Source organism: Lemur catta, chromosome 2 (assembly GCF_020740605.2).
Source record: "Lemur catta isolate mLemCat1 chromosome 2, mLemCat1.pri, whole genome shotgun sequence".
NCBI lineage: Eukaryota > Metazoa > Chordata > Mammalia > Primates > Lemuridae > Lemur > Lemur catta.
This window is the reverse complement of record NC_059129.1, coordinates 81,439,782-81,465,017: the sequence shown is the minus strand read 5'-3', so window position 1 is coordinate 81,465,017 and position 25,236 is coordinate 81,439,782. Positions and strand designations below refer to the sequence as shown.

The 25,236-nt window shown below is 35.2% G+C and overlaps 1 protein-coding gene across 3 annotated transcripts in view; it reads left to right on the top strand.

Moving 5' to 3' along the window:
* ME1 (malic enzyme 1) overlaps positions 1-25,236 on the top strand; it is a 231,874-nt gene that overhangs the window by 135,609 nt on the left and 71,029 nt on the right. For all 3 annotated transcript variants that reach the window (XM_045543958.1, XM_045543956.1, XM_045543957.1), the window contains 3 exons: positions 3,731-3,806; positions 8,787-8,948; positions 17,357-17,460. In XM_045543958.1, coding sequence (XP_045399914.1) covers positions 3,731-3,806; positions 8,787-8,948; positions 17,357-17,460 — 342 coding nt within the window. The remainder of the gene's footprint in view (positions 1-3,730; positions 3,807-8,786; positions 8,949-17,356; positions 17,461-25,236) is intronic.

The window sequence follows — 25,236 nt, the reverse complement described above, 5'->3', positions numbered from 1 at the left end:
TGAAGATGATAAAAATGTTGGGGTGGAGGTGCATTGACTATTGTTGTCAGAGAAGGCCTTCCTGAGAAACTAAGGTTTGAGCTGAGGCTTGCATAATGAAAAAGAATTAAGTAGGTAGTTAGATTTGGAGTTTGGAGCTCAAGGGAGAGATTTAGGTAGAAGATAGAAGTTTGAGAGTCATCATTATGAACATGATATTTAAAACCATGAGACTGGTTGAGATACATCAATAGAGAGTGTAGGTGGAGAAGAAAGGTGGGCATAGAGCCCTGGAATAGGTCAGCACTAAGAAGACTAACAGAGGAGGAAGAAGCAGTAAAGGAATCAGAGAAGGAGCAGATAGAGATTAGGAGGAAACCCAGGCAAATCTGGTATCGCAGCAGCTAGAAAGTAAAGTGTTTCAAGAAGGGGCAAAGTCAGCAGTCTCAAACACAGTGGAGGAGTCGAGTAAGATGAGAGTTGAGAGCTGACCTTTGCCTGTACACAGATGTGAATCCTCAGTGACTTTGCTAGGAGTTGTCTGTGGAGAGGTGAGGGAGAAAAGCCTTACTGATAGACTGAAGAGAGAATGGGTGGTGAAGAAACAGAGACAGTAAGAATGTGCAAGTCTTTTGAAGGGTTTTGCTCTGAAGGAGAGGAGAGTAGGAGACAAAATCCATCTTTTAAAAAGATAGATAATATTAGGGAATTTTATGCCATTAAATTGATCCAGTAGAAAAAGCAATGATGCAGCACAGAGACAGAATAATTGCAGGAGTGAAGCCTTTGAAAAGCTGAGGTGGGTTAGGCTCCTGTGCACAAGATCAGGGTCTTAGTAAGTTTCTTCTATTGTAACAGGAGGGAAGGCAGAGGATGTAAAAAAAAAAAAAAGATGTAGATGGGTTAATGGAATTTATATTAGAATGATGAGGTAGTTTTTACCCTATTGCATCTATTTCTGTTTGAAATTCAAGATTTAGGTTATCAACAGAATGTGAGAGGGGGAAGGTTGTTGAAGGTGGGAGGAGAAAGGAGGTGTAAAATAGTCCTCCCAGAGAGTGGTAAGTTAAATTTGTGAGGAAATCATAGTGGTAAACTGCATAAGAGGAGAGTGTTACTTTGAGATTTGCAGCCATAGATAGGAAGTGAATCTTACCAACATTGTCTTGTGATTTTTCCGTAACAATACTTTGCCAACTAGTAGCTGTAAGCAAGCATCATTCTTACCTAGATTGTGGCCTTGAAAAACTACTTTCTACTAAAATAAACTTGGGCTTCTTAGAAAAATGGCTCATTTCAGGCCTGAGGCTGAATATTTTCAAAATAAACCTGGAACATCTTATCATAACAGAGAGCAAGAAAGTGATCAAAAACTACCAAAGTCTCAAAGGAAGTCTTTTTATCAAAAAGATATCTGCACGTGAGTGTTTATTGTAGTACAATTCACAATCGCAAAGATGTGGAATCAACCCTAGTGCTCATCAATTCATGAGTGGATTAATAAAATGTGGTATATGTATATACCATGGAGTACTACTCAGCTAAAAAATGCGGATGAAGTAATGCCTTTTGCAACAATTTGGATGGAACTAGAGACCACTCTCCTAAGTGAAGTATCTCAAGAGTGGAAAAACAAACATCACATGTACTCACTATTAAATTGGAACTAACTGATGAGCACACATATGCACAGAGGGAAGTAAAACTCTGGAAATCAAGCAGGCAGAGTGGGGAGAAGGGGAGGGGTGAGAAAACCTACCTAATAGGTACACTATTTGGTGTACACCTATAGCTGGGACTCAAGCATTACAAAAGTGATCCATGTAACCAGTAACATTTGTACCCCTTTAATATTTTGAAACACACAAAAAAACTACTATAGTCATTGTAAAAAGGGACTCAGAGGACAGGGTGAAGAGTCTTTCACTTGCTAAAGATGGACAGCATTAGTGTCAATAAGGAAAATAACTGATGGATTGAAGCATATCAAATATGTTTAAATCCATGAATTCATATTGATCCCCCCCCAAAAAAACAAAACCCACCACCACACACACACATACAACAACAAAAACAACTAAGTGGAAACCCTCAGAGAATTCCAGTAAATCAGCTGTTTATTTTAAAAATTGATGAGTAAAGAGAATCAAGCATTTTTCCTTTTCCTGTATCGATTCAATAGTAGATGTGGTGAAATTTCTCTTTAAAGAGATGTTCAAGTAAATAAGTAATGAATGATAAAATTGGAATATCACCATTTTGTAATTCCCAATGAATTAGTGAATGTAGGCATTTAGTATCAGCAGCTGCTAACATCAAAAAAAGGAATACCGGATACTGTGTTTTCTGATAAAATCAACCCATGAAGTGTCTTGTCCAAAAAATTGAACATGGATATGTTTAAGCCTCTAGATCCAGTTACTACTTTTCTAAGAAATACAGAAAAAGAGTAACATGCTATAGGGAAGTAATCAGTAAAATCCATGTAGGAAACTACCAGACAAATTAAATAATATATGCCTAGAGATGCTTTATGATTTGGGTGATAAAACTGTAAGGGAAATGATATGATAAAAGTCAGGATAGTGGTTACTCTTAGGAGGGAAGAGTTTTGGGGAGAAAATATGTGAATGACTTCTGGGTAACTGACAAGATTCTGTTTAAATGAATATTATGTAGAAGAGTGGTTGCCTGATAGCAATTCATTAAGCTATACATTTGTCATATGTGGTTGTCTGTATTTGAATTATATTTAACAATACTAAAACAGCAACTTGGATGGAACTGGAGGCCATTATTCCAAATGAAATAACCCAGGAATAAGAAACCAAATACTGCATGTTCTCATTTATAAGTGGGATCTAAGCAATGGGCATGCATGGTCATACAGAGCTCAGAGATTCAGAAAGGGGAGGGTGGGAAGGGGATGCGGGTTGAAAAATTACCTGTTGGGTACAGTGTACACTGTTTAGGTGATGGGTACATTAAAAGCCTAGACTTCTCTACTATGCAGTTTAGCCATGTAGCAAAAAACCACTTGTACTCCCTTAATCTATTTAAATTAAAAAAAAAAACCTTTTAAGTGAGAATAAAGCATTTATATTTTTAAAATTTTAATATTTTAATTTGTAAAGTTACCTGTTAAACTTTTGTAAGGAACGGTACAGGGGGAAGGTAGTGTTAAAGAATTCAGTTGAGTCTAAATGACAGTTGTAACAGCAACTAAGACCACAAATCAAAGAATCACCTCCACATGAAAGAGCTGCTCAGCATTTGTCAAGCCACTTCAGCCATCTCTAATACATGTTCTCATCTTCACACTGAAAATGTAGTAAATGGAATATACATTGAAAACGCCTGTTTACATATGCTTCATGTTGTTTTTCAAAGTGCTTTTCTTTCATTAAATAATATTAAATATATTTTAATATCTTATTTAATGAAAGACTATAAATGAATGTATGAGTGGAATTAATGCTATTTAAGTTCTGTATATAGTGTGTCTTAATTTCAAAATATTTAAAAAATTTAGGAATAAATATACCTTTGTTATAGATTTCAATGTATTGTTTGAAGTACTTTCTCCCTTACTTATAAGATTTCTATCCCTTATTTGTTTAAGGAAATAATTTTCACTAGTTTGATAAAAATGGAGATATATTAAATGAATTTGAAAAAAATTGTAAATGTTCACAATAGTTCAACAGGTCTGAAGTTAATTAAAGCTATTCTTTTTTTTTTTTTCTCCCAGAGGTCTCTTTATTAGTATACATGATCGAGGGCATATTGCTTCAATTCTTAATGCATGGCCAGAAGATGTCATCAAGGTAAGTTATCAAATTTTTCCACTATGGCAAATTTGTTCTCTTTTCTGTCCCATAAATCAGTTTAAAACATACTGAAATTCTCATGAGAATAGGTAGCATTCACTAGCTTTTCCAGTGACTGTCACCTAATTTATATCCCTTTGACTTTTGCATAATGAATTAATTTTATTCTGATGCCATTTGAATACTAAGTTTCCTTATTATTTCTGTGTAATTTCTTAGTATCTCCCTTCTAAGTGATGATAAACATTGAACATGCAGTAGGAACTGAATTTCTTTAAGCAAACCCCTTTGTCATATCATAGTAGATATTTAATCATCCCCTAAAAGGAATCCAAGTAAGCAAAAGAAATATGTGAATTCATTTCTTTTATCATTATGACTTTAGCTCATTTGACTTCTCTCCATGAGTGAGCTAGTGAAAATAAAAGTAGTAATAGTGTCTGGCATTTGGTAGTTTTCTGTGTGAGACACTTTATATGGATTAACTCTTGTAATGATCATAATAATTTAGTGAGGAAAGGTAAGCACAGATGGGTTACTTAGTGGTCTAAGGTAGTGGTGGAAGCTGAATGCAGGCCCCAGAGCTGGACCCAGAGCCCCTGCTCTTAAACACACTGTTATGCCTCCTTTCTTATCTAAGAGAGGTGAGATGTCTTGTCCCCTCTCTGGCTCCCTTTGCTTTTTCTTTTCTGTTGGGTGCCCAGCAACTTTGTGGTATCTTTTAGGGCTAAGATTGAATAAATCAATGCATTTTAGTGGTACAAAGGCACTTCAGCTATAACTTCTGAAGCGTGACTCCTTTAATGATCCTATTTGAGCAATTGTGGCTAGAATAGACTAATTTGGCTCTGTAAGAGTCATGCTAGGAAAACTTGTAAATTAAAATGGTTAAAATGTTTTTCACTATTTCCAATCTCCTCATTTTTTTTTTTTTTTTTACTTTCTCTACCTGATTTGTATCCTCAACTTTTCTCCCAGCAAGGAGACTGTACTATCCACAGATACTGTTCTTACTACCCTAAGAAATGTCTTAATTCTATAAAGTGTAAATATGTGATCATCCAAGAAGGATATTTACATTTTAGCCAGGAATCTAGAGGAAATTTTAAAAGTCAATAAGTCAATAGAGGAAGTAGCTCTGGAGTAGATAGTTCTAATCAATATCCATTTAATCAGAATAGCTAGGCACTAAACAGTCACCCTGCTTCTTGTTCTTCCAACTAGCTGATCTCTGCATATTTAATTTTATTCATAGCCTATCCTTTGGACTCTTAACATTGGGCCCTCACTGATATTCTTGACCCTAACTATGCCAACTATTATTTTAAAAACTCTGCATAGTGGCTGGCACACAGTAGACACTTAATAAATGGCAGCTATTGATTGTAAAACAATACTGAAGGTATACTTAAGTATATCTTAAATGGTCTCTACTGTGTAGTTGAAAATACACATGAATCAAAAACAATCAATTATTAAGCAAAATATAATTAAACTGTACCATATTCATTCACTCAGAGGAGAATATTATTCAGAGAAGACTTGAATAGGTAAGAAAACTTTTCTAGCAAGGTTGGAACTTTTTTTTTTTTTTTCGAGACAGAGTTTTACTCTGTTGCCTGGGCTAGAGTGCTGTGGCGTCAACCTAGCACACAGCAACCTCAAACTCTTGGGCTCAAGCAGTCCTCCTGCCTCAGCCTCCCAAGTAGCTGGGATTACATGCATGTGCTACCATGCCTGGCTAATTTTTTCTATATATATTTTTAGATGTCCATATAATTTCTCTCTATTTTTAGTAGAGATGGAGTCTGGCTCTTGCTCAGGCTGGTGTCGAACTCCTGAGCTCAAACCATCCACCTGCCTCGGCCTCTCAGAGTGCTAGGATTACAGGTGTGAGCCACCGCGCCCGGCGGCAAAGCTGGAACTTAAATCCAATCTTTGATAATTAGGGGAGAGATACTATCCTAAGAAGGGAACATGTGAATTTGGATACCAGATTCAGGAAGAGAATGGCGTATTCTTAGGTAATAAGGAAATTGGCTGGCCTGACTAAAGCTGAGTATTAATATTGAAGTGTAGTAGAATTAAGATTGCTTAAGTAAGCGTTGATCAAATTATTATAAAAGGTCTTGAGATTCAGGAAGGGGGGATGTAGACTTGAAAAAAATAGAATGTCATATTTAAACAAGGAAATGACTCTTTAAAATATAAGTAATATTTGAGAAAGTTTTATTTGGAGACACATTTTAGAATGGTTTCCAGAGTAGGAAAAGATGCAAAGATTTTGCATTTAGGTAGGCTGCAAGAGAAGGATAGGCCTTGGGAAAGGAAAAGAAGGGATAAAGACAGGACATGTAGATTGTCTGGGTGTGTTCAGAACTCTGTGTATTTCATACAGGAAGTTTCTGTTCAGGTCATTCTCAGGTAACAATTTATATAGTGGTTATGAAGATTTAATTTCTGAAACACAGAAATCATTTATAGAATTGTGGTTGTCTTACTGATATTATGCTGCTTTTGTGACTTGATGATTGTACAGAAAATATCCAACCGCTTTATTTTTCTTAAGCAGGAGATAAAGTATGTAAAAACAAAAGTAAAGGAATGTTAACTTGGTGGTAAACTGCATGAATAACTAATCATTTTTATTTTAGATAATTCTTTCATTATTAAAATCTCTTTAATGTTGGAATATTTGTAAACTAATGCTATAAATGTACATTTGTAGTAAGGCATAAGCTGAGCCATACGAAATGTCTCAAAACATATTTTAAAAACTTCTCAAACAACTACCATCTGTATAAATGTTCATATGTATCTATGTAATTAAATACTAGCCCTGGATGAGAGAAGAGCTTAGGGAATAAAAGTTATGAAGAAACAAAAAAATAATGCTTTTCTTTGACATTATATTCAAGACATACATTTAGTTTAACATAGATGAGCTATCAAAAATAAATGAAAATGTATGCTACTTTAAACCCCTTTTTAAAAAATTTTGAAACTCATTACAATTACAAGAAGCAACTATCTGGGTTTAAGAGCCTTTAATTAAACCTGGAAAGCATTAGGTAAATTATTACTGAGATCAGAACTAAGTTAAATAACAATGTTACTTTCCTTATAAAATATATAATATAATAAAAATATTTATAAGTCTGGGCAGCCAACTGGACTTTACCTGTATAAGGAACATATTCACAAAATACACATTATCAATGATATGTAAAAGTACCTCTGTTTGTAATGGCTGTTCTATTAAATATACATTTGCAGTATTAGGACTTTGAATATTTGTCTTTAATTTAATTTAAAAAAACAAAGTTATAGTTCTCTGCAGCATTTCTTTATCTTTTTTGCCTTAAATCAGTGCTATCAGGTTGCCTCTTCCCAAAGAGCATAACATTTTGACTCATTGCAATTAGACATGGAAACTTTTCCTAGGATGAATGTATGGATATGCAAAAATAATTTTCACCCACCTCTCAAATGTGTTTACTTTTAAGACAATTTTTCAAGAGTTGCATAGTATAGGTGAACAGGAAATTAAAGGAGATCTCAAAAGTATGTTTTAAAATATATTCTGCAATGTGGTGTGGTGGAAAGGGCACTATTCTAGGGATTTTAAAATACCTGGGTTCTGGTTCTTTGATATTAACCAGGTAGATAACCTTAGGCAAATTATTTCAGTTGTCTGATCTTCGTTTTCCTAATCTATAATATAAGAGGAGTAGATGGAATATACTTTAGATTCCTCTTTACTTCTAAAATGCTCTGACTCTATAATTAGTTCTGATAATATTAATAATAGATATAATTTTTTTAGAATTTGTAATATACCAGGTACTTGTGGTAAATTCTTTATATATCATGATTTCATTTCATGGAATCAAAGATTTATTAAATTTACTAATACTTATTGATTGTTTACTATGTGTCAAATGCTGTTCTAGATGCTGGTATACATGGTGAGCAAAACAGAGCTAGTTCCTGAGTTTTACACAGCAACTCTGAAAAGTACATTTATTATTCCCAATTTTCAAATAAGAAACAGAAGCTTAAGTTCATCACTTTTTCTAAGGACAAATAACTGACATTTTCCCAAGGATCTATGGATATGATGAGCATAGCACTTTACAGAATATCTAACTAATTGTGTTTAAGATTGATTTTGTTTAAGTTCATATAATGGCCATGAATCAGAAATAAAGATGTTAGATGCATTAATTTCAATAATGATATCAAATTACATAGAATTAAAATTTCCACGTGATTAGAGTATATGCTTCATAAATATTCAAGGTGATTAGAAATAAACCAAACAAAATTCATTAAGTCTAATGGAAGATTATCAGGTAAGAGAAGTAGCAGACTATACTACTGTGTGTTTCAAAGATGGTAGGACAATATCAAGTGGTTATAGGACTTAAAGAGGATGGGTCAATATTGTTGTGAAACTAGAAGGATGGTGCCAGGATACATAAACTAAAGATCAGAACATTTTAGGCAGAGGTATAACCTCCTCAGTCTACTCAGCAATTATGTAATACTTAACTATGGGCATTCCCGTAATTGTACTCAAAGTGGATGTAATAAGTCTCAAAGCTGCACCAATTTTCACTTTGGTTCCCAATTTGAGCTCTTATTTCCCTGTACTGTTCTCACTTGTTCCTCTTGATTAAAGATTAAGTTATTTGGTTTGTTTGAATCATGTGCACAGCCTTTCTTCTTTTTTCAATAAGCTAATTAAGCATTATGTATATGTGTGTGTGTGTGTGTGTATATCTCAAATTTATTTATTTTCCCCATTCTTTCACAATTATAATCTTAAAGTCTTTTCCATATATATTCAATTTATGTTTTTTAACAGCTTTATTTTTCATTAGAGAAGTAATTAACTTCAGAAATAGAAACCAGAAATTGTGCCCCAGGATTTGTGAAAATCTATTAATAGATATTTTTTTCTTTTTTTCCTAGGCCATCGTGGTGACGGATGGAGAGCGTATTCTTGGCCTTGGAGACCTTGGCTGTAATGGAATGGGCATCCCTGTGGGTAAACTGGCTCTATATACAGCTTGTGGAGGGATGAATCCTCAAGAATGTCTGCCTGTCATTTTGGATGTGGGAACAGAAAATGAGGTAAACAATTTTAAGTCTATAAGACAGCTATGTGCCTTAAAAATGGCACCAATTCTTGCATTTTGAACTCATTTCAGGAACTTCATAAAACTGATTCTTTTTTGTCTGGTTCTCTCTCTCTCTTCAAATCTGCCCCCCAACTCTTACAAGAAAATTATTCTTTCTGTTCTCCTTTTTCCTTCTCTATAATATGATTAATATTTATCAGCTTCCTTAGTGCTTTATGATGCTTTGATAATTATACCATTATTCTATATCATATATGTTTTACTTTAAGGTATTATAGTTTTTAAAAGTATTATTTATTTCATATTATATTGGAAATAATCCCATAGGACTCATTAAATTGAATCAGTCTGAAGTCTTCTTGTTCTAAAAGTCTATGTTGAACTTGAGGTAGATGATTTAGCATTTAGCTTTTCTCATTCCTGCCTCAGTATTTTAGAATCTTAAAGTCAGTTGTAAATTAGTACATTTTTTTGTTCATCCTTTGTTGCTAATATTTAGGATTAGTTATAGTTGATAGATACTAGAAGTTAAAAGTAGAATTGTCTTAAATAGAGATGAAATATAATGGTAAGTTAAGAGTAAACCTTTAAAAAGTTGTTTACAAATTTCAGATCCAGGTCTTGAACATATATATCATCAAATAAATTGATACAAATATGTACACCTTTTATAGTTTTCTTTGTTCCCTTCTAAAACTATTTAAGATACAATTTTTGATCTGTTAATACATATATATCATCAAATAAATTGATACAAATATGTACACCTTTTATGGTTGTTTTCTTTGTTCCCTTCTAAAACAATTTAAGATACAATTTTTGATCTGTTAATAATCTGAAATATATTTTTTGCATGATCAAAAAATATATTTATAATAGTAACTTAAATAATTATGTTCTTTAACCTATACATATCGAGTTATAATATTTACCTTGATCTATGCAAGAATGCTCATTTAACCTTCATCAAAATAAACATTTGCTAGAACACATTGCTTATTTGGCATTTTCTTTTTCAATACCAGTAGAAATGGCTTAGAAATTATCAAAGCTGACTTCTGTAAACAGTTGTCCTAAAATTGTATATGTACATTGAACATTAACATTTCCTCTTCCCCATGAAGAGCTGAAATAAAAAAAAAAAAACATTTCCTCTTTATTTTTCATATATTTTAAAACATTATTCTGTGATAAGTTACTCTGAAATCAAATAAAGTTTAAAAACCACAAAATCTATAATGCATCTTAAAAATTCTAGGGAGAGATAAAGAGGAGTAAAGAGTGATGAAAAATTTAAGAATTCGGTTTAAACCTGGGCCTTTTATTGAGATTGTCAGTATAATGTGGACATTGAGAAAGTTGTACAGTAGTGAAACTAATGCTAGATTAATACACATTAATCAACCTCCCTACATTCCTCCGACCCTTGCCAACACACACACAAAGACACACACACTTCCCAGCCTCTGGTAACTATCAATCTACTCTCTACCTCCATGAGATCAACTTTTTTTAGCTCCCACATGAGTTGAAAACATGTAATATTTGTCTTTCTGTACCTGGCTTATTTCACTTAACATAATGAGTAGGTGCTCAATATTGGTCTAACTCAATTAAGTCTACCTAATGGGATTTCAGGAGTTTCAGAAAGGTCTCTCAAGCTACAAAGATATTGTCTGGTGACCTGTTAAAGAGTTAAAATTTCACCATTCACTTTTTTCCCTACTATCTCCAAAAGTCCACTGGCAGTAAGCAAAATCTCTAGAAGTAACACATAGCACTTTAACAAAAGGTTCATTTAGAGTATCAGATTATTTTCTAATTTCACAGCTTGAAAATATTTGAAATGTAGTATGTACCAGGCATGTCTTAATTAGAAAAAAAGCTAGGTCTACAGCTGGGCAAATAAGAAATTTCATGAAGGATAAGTGGATATGCATTCTGCAGGCTGAGGGAGTAGGATACTGGACAGAAATGGAATAACATAAAAGCACTGGATACCAAAGGAGGAAAGAAACATGCTAAACTGAGATAATGTGAAAAATTTAAGAAAACCAGCCAACTTGACAATTTTAAGACACCTACCCTCATGAAATCAATTATTTCATGTAACTAATAACAACCTACCAATGGTTGAATGCTTGTGAACCACGTCACCAGACTCCGTGCAAAGAATAGATAAAAATATAAGAGGCAAACATGCAAAAAGAAAAATAGATATAAATTTAATGTTAAGTAAGTACAATTAAGTTTTAAGATCAGATAAGATTATGAATTTGATCATTCAAATTTTTAAGGAAATGTAGTTTCTGTGCTATTGACAGCTTAACATTTCATTTTCTGAAAAGAGTATAACCTTGATATCTAAACCTGATAAAAATAGCATGTAACAAGAAATTGCAAATTAGTTTCCTGGTTTCCCGTGCTCCCAGCTTTACCACTTACTAACTGCTGTGTAATCTTGAAAGAGTTACTTAACCTTTCAGTGCTTCAGTTTCCTTATATAAGATGAAAAGCTACCTCATATAGTTGTCATAGCTTAATACACTTAGAATGCTTAGGATTGTGACTAGCAATTTGTAAGCATTTAGTAAATGTTATCTCACATGAATATAGATGTAGAAGTTTGAAATGTGTGGTTCTCAATATATGTTTCATGTACCAGCTACTTCAGGGGTGTGTGTTATGTCTGCAGAATCTTATGCCCCACTTTAGACATACTGAACCATACACAATTCACTTTTAATCATTTTTAAAGTACTTTTTAACAATTATGCCAGCTCATATGCATGCTGACATTTTATAAGTACTGGCTTTCAACTCTTAACTGAATGCGATGGTTATTTTGCTTAATCGTACTGATGAAATAAACCAACAAAATGGCAAAAAGTATATATTATTTCATTGTAGAATCTTTTTTAAATTTTAAAATAGCAATAAAATGAGAAATAATAACAGTTATTTTCTGTATGTTATAAATAAAATTTAAAACTCAATGATAAAATGGTGAATATTCACATTATAGCAGATAAAGGTATATAATGTTCTTAATATTTGAAGAACACGTTCAAGTCAATAAGAGAATGTTAAATGTCCAATATATAAATTGCATAAGGACGTATGAACACAAGATAATTTGCAAATGAAGAAATGAAAATGGCCAATAAACTTATGAAAAAATGTTCAACAGTATTAGAAAAGAAATACAAATGAATGCTACTTGATACCATTTTATGCCTACCTGCCACACACACACACACACACACACACACACACACAGAGACATGAAAAGATAATATCTTGCTTAAGGCTGCAACAAAATAGACATATACCACAGGGGTGGGGAGGATGTTAATTTGTCCATAATGTCTTGGAGGACAGAGTTCCAATACAAGTGTTAGTTTATTGACATGTAAACTTTCACCATACATTCCTATGTGAAAAGGGATTATAAAAGTCTATGCTATTATCCCAGATTTGGACAGATAATATTATACATGCATAGACATAAAGAAAAGAACCTAGAAGAATATGCATCAAGGTACTAATGGTGGGTAGTTGTGAATGAGTAGAGATAATTGGTATTCTTTGTTTTTAATTTTACATTTCAATGTCTTCAAACACTTGTGATAGGGAAATATTGCTTTTGTAATGACAAATAACTTAAAAATTTAGGGAAATATTTTTTAATTCTCAGGAATTTAATATTGAAAAGGTAGAAATGTGAGAGATAAAAACAAGGTGAGAGTTGATAATGATTACTATTAGTTTCAAATAAATGAGTGCTTCAAATATAAATTTCCAAGGGTCTATAATTGAGATAGTGTTAACAAGTAAGATAATTAGTATAATTACCAATACATATCTTCTTTATCTCCTTTTATTGAGCTCTCTTATATTTCCATATGCTCTTTTTCCTCTAATATTTTTCCTTCTCTCACATTTATAAATCTTCAGTCTTCAGTGATACCATATGCATTTAATGTGACACCTAGTGCTAAAGAAGTTCAAACCTTTGATTTATTCACCAGCAAAGATCTATTGAATGTTTACTGCTGACCATAAGTTTTTTCCTCAGGCCAGTCCCGCTGTTACATATTCTCTACTCTCAATTTTGTGCTTCCATATCTATGGGAGGAGGAGAGATTACTCTGTTATAGTTATGTATTTTATTTTTTTAATCCAATGAATTATATCACTTATTCTATGCCAGTCTACTTGGGCTATGGAGCCATCATCAAAATGGAGTAGTCTTGTTAAATTGCTTTTTCTAGATATTAATGTTTTTGTCATCCAAATCTCCAAAAATGTATTCATTATTCAAGCCTTCATTATCTTAACTTTCTTAGTTAAAATTATGAAATTTTAAAAAAACAATATTTGAAAGGAACATTATTATGATTGGAAGAATTTTATAACTTTTTAATTTAGTTCAAAATTTCTATCTTGTTCAAAAATCTTTGCAATGGACTTAACATTGCAGTCATACTGCTTTATGGTATATACCTTAATTATTAGCATGAGAAAGAATGAGAGAAAAGAGAAGGGGAAACGTAACATTTTTTTCTCAATTGTGTTCTTTCTCTAATTGACACTGTAGAAATCTAAATATATTCCAGACATGGAGAAAGTATTTTAATTCTGGCAGCTATTAGTTGCACATTGGCACTTCAGCCTCAGCTGCTAAGAAGCCTGCCAGTAGATTGTTTAAAGATTTTATTCCTTAAGGAACAGCTGTGCTTTACAACAGCACTTGGTTTCAGGTTTTACATTTCATCTAAAATACATTTATATGATTTAGCATGTTAACTTCTAGCTAGCTGGAAAGCCTTAACTCATTGTTATGCAGTACATTATAAGTAAAATACATTAGCCAAACCAAGACAATTTCACAATGAAAGAGAGTGCTATTAGTAATTACAGTAGGACGATAGATTGAACTGGGCTATAATTTCTATTGGCTTTAAGTAAACTCCACTTCAGATTATTCAAATAGTTTAGCCTTCTTAACAGCATCACCATATCTGAAAAAACATATCATTTATATATAACAAACCACTTCCAAACTCAGTGGCTTAAAACAATTACTGTTTCATTAATGTTTATGATTCTGTGGGTTGGCTGGGAAGGCTGGGCCTTTCTGCATATAGATTTTCATTCTTCACAGATTGTTCACACTCCACTTGTAAAATATGCTCGTCTCCATCCTGGGACTTCAAAAGTTTCATCCCAGCTAATAGCAGCAGGCCCAAAGTTCAAGACTATGTCATCTACATCAGGTCTATGTGCAAATGAGGCTTCTTGGGTTTTGCTCCTTGGTGTGGCTCCTATTATGTTTTCCCACATACCAAACATACAGTGGCGAGGCAGGGACAGAATAACCACAGTCACCATTCCCATTCAAAGTTGGAGGAATAGGAATCATATGGCTCTAAATGGTCTAGAGAAAATCTGAATTTCCACTGGACACATGTTGCCAGGCCACCTACTTGGGGAGTAGGGAATAGTTTGAGTAGGGCCCAGTTCTGTTTCCTCAGAGTGGTTTTGTAGTTCATTGTTCTCTTAGGCTTTTGGTTCTGCCCTCTGAGCTCTCTTCCAAGATACTCTTCCTTTCTATAAGAAATGGTCTGTGTTAGCAGCTGAATAACTGTCTTGGCCTATTCCTGCCTATGGAAAGTTGGGAGCCCTGAGAAGAATTTTCATTTTGAAATGTTTCTTTCCTAATTAATCCAAGTGAATTCTGTACCCTTAAAAACTCTTTAGGCTTTCTATGTATTATAGTCTACTCAATTAGACAAAGGCTCCATTCACAGTCTTTAAAACATACCTCCTTCCTACATTGGTTGGCATGTCAGAGCTCTATGGGGCCAGTTCCTTTTATCTAGCCAAAAGGGTTGATTAGGTTCCACTTTCAATCATTCAGAAGTTTTCAAAAAAGTTATTACAGCCAGACAATTAATTTGATCTTTGACTGCAGAGCTTATATTATTTTGTAAATCTTTTACCAGGAAGCCCTGTGTCCTCAATATCCCTTTAAATTTTGCTGACAAACTGAACATTTCCTCCTTTAGCTCCTTTCTGTTTTATACCTTGTTATATAGCTATGAAAAGCCAATTCAGCATTCTGCCTGGAAATCTCGTTAGCTAAATTCACAAGTTCATTAGGTAGAATTTCTCTATTCCAAGTTACTGAAGTTGACAGTTTGGTCAATTGTTTCACCATTATGTGACATAGGTTGACATTTTTTGCAGCCTGTTAAACGAGCTTAAGTCTTTTTAAGTTTCTTCAGCAATATTTTGTGGTTTACAGTGTGTGGGTCTTACACATATTTTGTTAAATATGTCTCTATGAATTTTATGTTTTGGAATGCTATTATAAATGGAGTTGTGTGACTGAAAGCTCAGCACTTGTCCTTGAGGCCGCATCATACAAATGAGAACAAGTGGTTGAGGAGAAGGAAAAAGAAGTTTATCACCTTGTTGGCAAAGGAGGAAAACAGTAGAGTCTCATCTCAAAAAATCCAAATTCCTCAACATAAGCAGAAATATAGAGCTTTTAAAGGGAGGGCACTCAGATCTAGGCTATTGTCATTAACTATTCTAATTGTCCCATCTCTGTCCGTCTCTGCTGTAGACAAAGCCTGTGACCTCTGCCCACCTGGGCCCACCTGGGAGGCTGGCACTGGCCTAGGCTGGTGGAGCTATCTCCTGTAACACAGAACAAAAAACATTCTCCTGTCCCTTCTGACCACCTGTCAGGAGGCAGGGATGCAGGCCAGGCCACAGTTCCCAAAAAGAGTGGGGGAAGTTTTAAAGAGACAAAATATATTTGCTGTTTTTTTCCTCAGGCCATTCCCTCTGTTACATATTTCCCCACTCTCAATTTTATGTTTCCGTATCTATGGGAGGAGGGGAGACTACTCTGTTACAGTTGTATATTTTTTTCATTTTGAATTGTCCATTGCAAGTACATAGAGATACAATTGATTTGTTTATGTTGACCTTATATCCTGCAGTTGTGTTAAACTGACATTTTTTCTAGTCGGATTTTTTTTTTTTTGTAGATTCCTTAGTATTTTCTATGTACACAGTCATATGTGTACAAATAAAAACAATTTTGCTTCTTCTTTTTCCAGTCTGTATTCTTTCTTTTTCTTCTCTTATTGTAATGGCTGGGGTTTCCAGTATAGTGTTAAATATAATAGAAGTGGTAAAGGTAGATATTCTTGTCTTGTTCCCTGTCTGAAGTGGAGAGGAGTCAGTCTTTCGCTGTTAAATGTGCTGGTTAGCTATGGGTTTTTTTCATAGATGTCCTTTATTAGGTTGAGGAAGTTCCTTTTTGTTCTTAGTTTACTGAGACCTTTTGTTATTAATGGGTACATTTTATAGTATATAAATTATATCTCAAATTAAGAACTGATTTAATAAAAATAATATTACATATTATATATACTAAAACTTGTACAGAGGAATGTTTTCTCAGATATATCAATCAGAAACAACTTAAACTGCATAAGGTTAAGTTTAAGGAAAACTTAGTCAAAGCTAAAAAATTTATTTTTAAAGTCTGCCATCTATCATATTAAAGGTAAAATCAAAGTGTTGTTTGAAGATTTTGCTTTCTGAAGTGGAAAATGAATCTAAGAAAGGAATTTCTATCTTTTCATTCCCTAAACCCGTGGCCCCCAGCCCCCTGGCCACAGAAAAATTATCTTCCATGAAACTGGTCCCTGGTGCCAAAAAGGTTGGGGACTGCTGCCTTAAACTAATATTCAAAATTCAATATTATTTCTTTGTGTGGAAAACTTTGTAAAATCTGAATCGAACTTTTCTAATTAGCACAACTGAGATATTTTAATTCCTTTTCTTTCCCTCAGAATAACCCAGAATGTTTTTAACATTTAGTAATTATTTTTCTTACTTGGTATACAAATACTGTAGATATATTCTATATAACATTAAATAATGCCAGGCTTGGTAACTCACATCTCTAATCCTAGCACTTTGGGAGGCCAAGACAGGAGGATTGCTTAAGGCCAGTAATTATAGACCAGCCTGGGCAACAGCAAGATCCCGTCTGTACAAAATATTTAAAAATTAGCTGGGTGTGGTGGTACACACCTGTAGTCCCACCAACTTGGAAGCCTGAGGAAAGAGGATTGTTTGAATTTGAGGTTGCATGAGCTATGGTGACACCACTGCACTCTAGCCTAGGCAACAGAAGGAGACTCTGTGTCAAAAAAAAAAAAATGAAATAACAACGCTGTAGGTTAAGTCTGAATCAGTATGGCAAGATTTTATGTATATTTCTGTCTCTTCTACACAAATAAGGAACCTGAAGCTCAGAGTAAATCACTTGCTTATAGTCATTATATTTTTATGGTAACTTTTTTCTAATAGGAGTTACTTAAAGATCCATTGTACATTGGACTACGGCAGAGAAGAGTAAGAGGTTCTGAATATGATGATTTTTTGGATGAATTCATGGAGGCAGTTTCTTCCAAGTACGTATAATCTTTACTTTTACCTATATTTGAGTTGGAGTTCAAAAATTTAAAGATATCCTAACACAATAAACTATTAAAAAAATCTAAATTTGATGCAATATGGTCTAATAATTAGAAGTGATTTGAATAAAAAGTATATAAATGCTAACTATCTATCTCTCTTCGTAACTCTTAGTGGCCAAATGATAATGTCATGTGTGTGTCTGAACAAAAGTTATCTCTGTTGCTATCCCTGAAGATACTTTTTTCTTACAAGAATCTGTAGAACCTGTGCCTATTGAAATGCATGATTATGGTGAATGAGGCCTTCACAGTGACCAAATTACCTCAGCAAGACTTTCAAGGTCTATTGGCAATCTGTACTGACTTTCTGGGTTATGATAAAATATGATCTTCAGTCACCTTTGTGGCTGGTATCTGACCCTTTGTGGTAAGAGAAAGAGGTGGGGACTGACAATCAGTTGGTGCAGTCCACAGGGTCCAAAATGGAGCAAGAAAGTGCATTCAATCATGCTCCATGTGAATCTCTGATTAAATCTATGTATTCAATTAAAATGTAGTACTTATAGAGGTTGAGTATCTCTTACCCCAAATGGTTAGGACTGGAAGATTTTACAGCATTTGCATGTACATGAGATGGGACCAGATGAAATAAATTCATTTATGTTTCATATAAACCTTATACACATAGCCTTAAGGCAATTTTATACAATATTTATAATAACTTTGTACATGAAACAAAGTTTGGGTACTACATTGATCCATAAGAAAGCAAAGGTGTCAGTATCTTAGCAAAGGTGTCAGTATCTGTCCACTCATGTGGACAATATCTGCATGTTGGGCATCACTACCGTTTCTAACTCTGAATTTATATGCTATTGATAAGCAATCATTTTCTTACACTTATTCACACATAAGTACCTAACAGTAAAAAAGATGACATACCCTTAATACAGTGAAAAAATTATGTGTTCAGGGTAACTTGTGGTGTTATGTTGGTGCTCAAAAAGTTTTGGATTTTCAGATTAGGGATGCTCAATCTATGTTTAGCATTTGAGTGTAGGCCAAATGTTATTGTAAAATTTTCCATTTTTTCTTTCAAAAAAGAGACTTCCAACATAATTTAGTAATATATCCTGAGAGAATTTTGTCGCAGTAACTGACAGTCATTTCTTTTGTTACTCTATAACCATGGAAACCATGTACTATTTAAAAACATATATATTGCCTTAGTTTTTCATAGAAATAAACTCATCACTAGAATCGTACTAGACACATACTTCTGGTTTCTTTTTATTATAATGTTCATTTTTAAGAAGTTGTATTCTGCAGCAGAAAGTGACTATTTAGAATATATTGAATCTTTCATTACCCAAAGTTTTAGTGCAGGGTATTGTTATGGTCTGAGACGTGAGAAATGACCACCTAAAGACCGAATTGAGCCAAAGCAGGAGTCTTTATTAGCTGGGCAGCGACTACTCTCTGCACCGCCCAAAGGCGGCACAGAAAGCAGCCGTGAGCCTTTGAAACAGAAAGTTTTTATATTGTAAGTTTGTGGGTGGACAATTACTAAGACAGAGCAAGCACGTGTACAAAAAGCCTTGAGTAAGCATCATATCATTTTCTTATCTTTGGTGTAACAGGATCTGGGCAGTTTGGGCTCTGGGCCATTATCTTGTTCACGCAAAACATGAGTGTCATAATAGCTTCACGCAAAACGTGGGGGCTGTAATCATTTTACGCAGAACATGGGTGTTGTAGTCACTTAGGAATTTCTGTGTTGGGGATAGCAAGCAGAAGCAGGCAGGTTTACAGAAGCAGAATGGCAGATAAATGATTTTTTAGCGCAAAACTCAGTCTGTAACAGGTGTATTTGCCAATTACGGGGCACTTTTTAGAAACATGCTTGATTTATTATTGTTATTATTTAACCTATTTCATTAAGCTATACTTATTCATAGAAATGGCTTAGAAACTGCAGTTAAGTTCAAAATTGCATGATATAGCTAATTTCTAGAAGATTTTCATACTTAAGTGCCTTATCTTGTGAAACTCTCATGTAAGGCTTTGAAATTATCTATAACTTTCTAAGTAACAATATTAATGAAGAGATTGTGTAGATAATACTGAGGCTATATAAAAGAAAAGGAAATGCAGTTCTGGTAATGAAGTCTATCTAAATAAGATAACTTTAACACACTTGCAAAGAAGGTGTTAAATTATGAGCATTTAAGTGTTGCTGAAATAGAAGAAATTATTATTATTTGAAACCAATGAAAAGCTTTCTGGAGAAAATCAGATTTGAGCTAATTTTCAATGCTTTGTATCAATCTAGAATCAGAAAAACTGTTGTTTTTCTCAATATTCTCAAAATATTGAATTGAGGGATTACCTAAGACCTTTGGTAAGGAAATGGCGATTGATGAGTCAACAATAATTTTTACTATAGAGAGTACCTATAAATCAGGAGTTTTACTTCTGGGTTCCTCTCAGAGAAAAATGCCAAAGACTTTTCATAAATACCTTCTGGCATGACATTATTTTGTTTGGGAAAGTTGTCTAGGGGTAAAACCTAACACTACCCAATTAAACTGGGAAATAGTCTTGAAGATAAGCCTAAGGAAACATAGCTTTAAAAGGAAACATAACTTAATTTCAAGGTGGGAAATGACTTTTGCAGGTTACCCACAGATCAGACTTGGAGATGAAGTTTATTAAGGAGTGCCCTTGGGGTCAACCCCTTTGTAGGGGAGGGGAAAGAAATAGGAGTGAATAAAGGGAGAGATTGTACTGCACCATAGACCCACCAACAGCCTTGGAAAACTTTGTTGGGACCACCCCTCCATGCTGTTTAGATCCTTAAGAGGACACTAATTACTTCCTGTGGCCCTTCCCCTCCCCGAATACTGTGTTGGCTTTTTAATCTACTATCTTTGCAGAATTGGGATGGAGCAGCTTCACATTCTTCCTTTTGGCTTTGTCTATGACAATAACTCTTCCCTCTCAGGCCAAGGACTGGGTATGGGTATAGTGGCACTTACCAAGTATGTCTATGCTGATTATATAATACATTTGGGGTTTGAGGAATCACTACCAGGTGGGTCTGTGGTCCCAATGGACCCATTAAGAGCTATATTTTAGCTGGGGCTCCATTTATTACTGGCCCCCATATGCCTCTACTCTAATGAGGGGAGGAGAGAGGGATGGCATTTTGATGCTTCAGGTCTCCAGGTATCACTGTCAATCGCCCAGTAGCCCTCAATGTATGGATATTCCTTGTCCAGTGCACAGTTACTTGAGTAGAGTGCTATAGGTCTCCTTGGGTAGGGACTGGGGGCTTATTACCTTGTAACCTTGTATTCTTGCCATGGTGTTGCAAGATCCTTCCTTCTGAAAACTAGGGCTCTTCAGTCTGGGGGTTCTAGATCTAAAAATTGGCTCAGGTTTGGAAGCTGAGCAAGAGATTGTGACTTCATTGGGGCGATACCCTCCACTTTGTGATTATTCATCTTTGATTTCTTTTGATGATACATAATGAGCCTTGTTAGTTGTCTGTTTTGCCTCCGGGGATGTAATAGTCTATTAACTATCTCAATAACTCTTTGTGGGTTAGCTTCACATATATACCACCCTTACCACTCTTATAATGTGCCCCTCTTATGATAATTGTGCCCACCTGGCTTCTGATGGGTAAGCATCCTCACCTGGTCCTTTCTTCCTCATTACTATCAGTCAGCCTTGTTAATACATATCATACTTTTCTCCCGTCACTCCTAGCCTTCAGAGAGCCACCACTGAACTTTTTATTGATCGTAATGTTGGTATCTTCTCACTAGCATATTCGTATGGCTTTGGTTAGTGGTATGTTTTCTAGGCCTTCTGCAGAACATCATCATCTGAGGGATTTTCTGGCTTTACATAGTATGTATATTCAAGAATACCCACTTCTCTAAGCCTTGTAATCACCTTTTCTGCCATCTGCCGCAGCATTTCTGGCATTTCAGCCATATTTAGTGTGAACCATATGTTTGTCCATGTTTGTAGGAACCATCCTAGTGGTGAGTTTGTACCATCTCTTGGGATTCTTGCCAATTGTTAAGTGCTGCATCTCAGGAGAGTGCCTGCAAATCAATAAACTCTCCCTTATCTTAGGTTCCAGCCCCTTTGATCAAACACCCTCAGAACTTAATCCCACATGTACTCTCCTGGCTAATACAGACTATCTAGATCTTGCAGTTCCTTTGGGGTATAGTCCCTTTCTTCCTTTGTCAGCCCTAGTATGTCCCAGGTGGGCTGTGTTGTGACATAACCCAAGTTATAGGCCCTGGGGTCTGGAGGGAAGGCAAGGGATAGGAGTTGGGGGGCACATGTTATCTTATAGAGGAGAAGTCTCTATCCTCATCACCCTCAAGAAAGAAGGGAAGGCCACTTTTGTGGTATTAGAAAGTTCTAGGGAGTCTGGGGATTCAAGATTTTGGGAGACATTAAAGCAGACATCCCATTCCACGTGACACGTTCCCATTATTTGACAATCAGGATCCTGACTTAGCAGATCTGCCATGCATAAGAGTTTTGGAGCTTGACTACTCTGATGATTAAATCTTGTTCCTAGTCATTGGCTTTCTCTTCCCAGAAGCTACAGAATCTGACAATGTCTTTGTGTATCTATAATAGAGGCCCTTTGGTTTTCACGTTGGCAGTTAAGTTACTTGCCTGCAGCTTTTTGTGATTTTTTTTCCATTGTCATTATGCTTACTATTTCTCCCATATTTCTCAATTATCTGCAATATCATTCCAGCTAGTGTTCCCTTCCGTTGGTATAACATCCCAACCCACCTCTGGTGAATTTTAATAATTGAACTGCCACCTTGTGCCAGGGGATTCTCTGGGCTCCTACCACAGCTACCACAGAGTTGGTGGGATCCTCTGTGGTGGGGTCCTCATTGCTACCCCGGCAGTGAGTGATCCAGCTCCAGAGCCTCTTCTTATCACCTGCTTTCTCAGACCACTCCCAGTACCAGCTGTCACAGATAAGGTTACTTAGGAGACATTCTGAAATGAAATTTAGTGTCTAAGAAGTATGTAAGAAGTACCCTTGAGATTAACCCCTGTGGAAGAGAGACAAAGGAAGCAGGAATGGGCAGAGGAAGTTGAGCTGCTTGCAGGCACAATGACAACTTTTGCTGACCCCATGGGGTACTCCAGAACTACAGTGGCTCATCCAAATTGTCATCAGTTGGACTGAGATGGCCAAGCCTTTATGTTCCTGTTTCAGTTAGTCATTGGATATGGGTCACCCTGGGAAAGAGCATAGGTCATGCTCTGTCATGAAGTGACTCTTTGAAGCCAAGGCAGCTTCTGGGACAACAGTGGGGTATCCAAAGGGGATATCTCAGTATTTAGCACAATGACTAAATTCAGAAAGTATTGATTACTTAACCTGGATGGCTGGGGGTGGTGGCTTATGCCTGTAATTCCAGTACTTTGGGAGGCCGAGGTGGGAGGATCTCTTGAGGCCAGGAGTTCAAGACCAGCCTGGGCAACATAGTGAGACCCCATCTCTGCAAAAAAATAAAAAATTAGCCAGGAGTTGTGGTACACAATTGTAGTCCTAGATATTTGGGAGGCTGAGGTAGGAGGATTGCTTGAGCCCAGGAGTTCAAGGTTGCAGTGAGCTATGATTGCACCACTGCACTCTAAGTTGGGCAACAGAGTGAGACTCTGTCTCTAAAAAAAATGTTAAAAAATAATAAGTAAATGAATAAAAATAACAAATAATTAGCCTGGATATTAATTAGCATCTCCAGTGCAGTACTACAAATCCATTTCCCTAGTGCTTGTCAGTTCAGCAGCTTCAAGTGGGCGTAATAATTCTATATCTGAGTATATAGGTTAAGAAAATAATTTAGAATAAGAATACAGGTAAAGAAAAAACTTTGATGTCCAGATTCTTCACCAGCCATTTTTGTGAAAGAATTTTCTTCTCTTTGCTTCCAGAATAGCACACTCTCCTTGCTTTCCTCCTACCTCACCAATTTGCTCCTTTGTACTTGCCTTGGCATATTCTCTCCCCTGGCCCCCACCACCTCTATACATTAGAATGCTTCAAGGCTTAGAGTTTGAAACTTTTCTCTTTACTATTTATCCCCCTTCATTGGTGATCTCATGTGATTCCCAAATCTGTATCTCAAGCCTGTATCTCTTCTCTGAACTCCAGAATCATATACTCAACCTCCTATACTCAACCTCCTCCTTGACATTTCTTAGATCTGTAATAGACATAGCATTTGCAACATGTCCAAAATTGGACTCTTTATCTCCCACTCATGCACGACCCTGCTCCTGCTGCAGTCTTTCCCATCTCAGTAAATGATTACCCCGTTCTTCCTGGTCCTGTTACTAAAAATGTGAGAATTACCACTTCATGCCCAGGCTGCCTGCAAAACTTGTTAGCCTTAACTTCAGAATATATATGGGATCTAACCATTTCTCATTGCCTATATTATTACTTCCCTTATCTGAATTTCTTTCCCTGGATTATTGCAATAATATCCTTACTACTGGTTTCACTGCTTCCTCCCTTGTTCCCCTTTAGTGTATTCCTCAACACAAAAGCTAAAATGATTTTGAGTTAGGTAATTTCTCTGCCCAAACCCCTACAAAGGCTTACCATTTCATTCATAATAAAAATGAATCCTTTCAATAACATAAAAAGCCCTGGGCCATCTGGCTCCCTGATACCTTTCTCACCTAATCTCCTACTGGTTTTTCCCCTTGCCCACTTCGTTATATAGCTGTTTGCTATTTTTCTAATTCAAGCCAGCTCAAGGCTTGTCATTTGTCTTTATGAAATCCCTGCCATACCTGCCTCTACCCAGTTTTCCACTTGACCTGCTCTCTTACTTCCTTTAAAATTTCCTCAAATATCTCTTTCTCCACCAGGCCTTCATTAATTAACCTATTTAAAATTTTACCGCTGACTCATTTTCTTCTTTCCCTGCGTTTATCAATATCTGACATTTGTTTATATCTGTATACTGTTAAGTTCTATGAGATCAGGGAGTTTTTTCTTTCCTTTACTGCCATATCCCCAGTTTCTAGAACACTATCTAGTATGTGATAAGTACTCAGTAAGTATTTGTTAGATGAATGATTGAATTTGATTTGTTTTGTTTATATAGCTTAAAATGAAAGGTCTGAATGGAAGAACTCTAGTATATTAAAGAATTCCTTCTTTTCATATGATTTAATTTCAGGAAATATTAAAGCCTTATAATCTGTGCGTACTGGTAAGGATATATTAAAATCACCATTTGTATGTACTCCCTAAATATTTGTTTTTATAGTTGTACTTCTAGTATTTTTCTTCTTCCAGCGTCAGTTGCCCTTGAAAATTAATAACAAAATTATTATCATCTTCAGCTTTGCTGCTTAAAATTCTCAATATCAGAATTTCATTGAAGATTGTTAACTAAGCAAGAAAAAAAAGGGTTCCCTCAAATAAGCTTTAGAGAGATAGTATTGAATTTTTAATGAAAGACATAAAAACTAATATTCAGTGAGGAATATATTTTAAAATTTTTCCTTTTTTACTTTAAATGATTAAAATTAAAAGTTACTGGGAAGCATCAGGAATGACCACAAAGATGATTTATTATAATATTTAGACAACCTCAGCCTTGGCTGATATCACAAATTCTATTGTGATCTGTCACATCACATTTAAGAGAAATAATCTTAATGTGAAGCTATATCATCTGCTGTCTGCTGCCA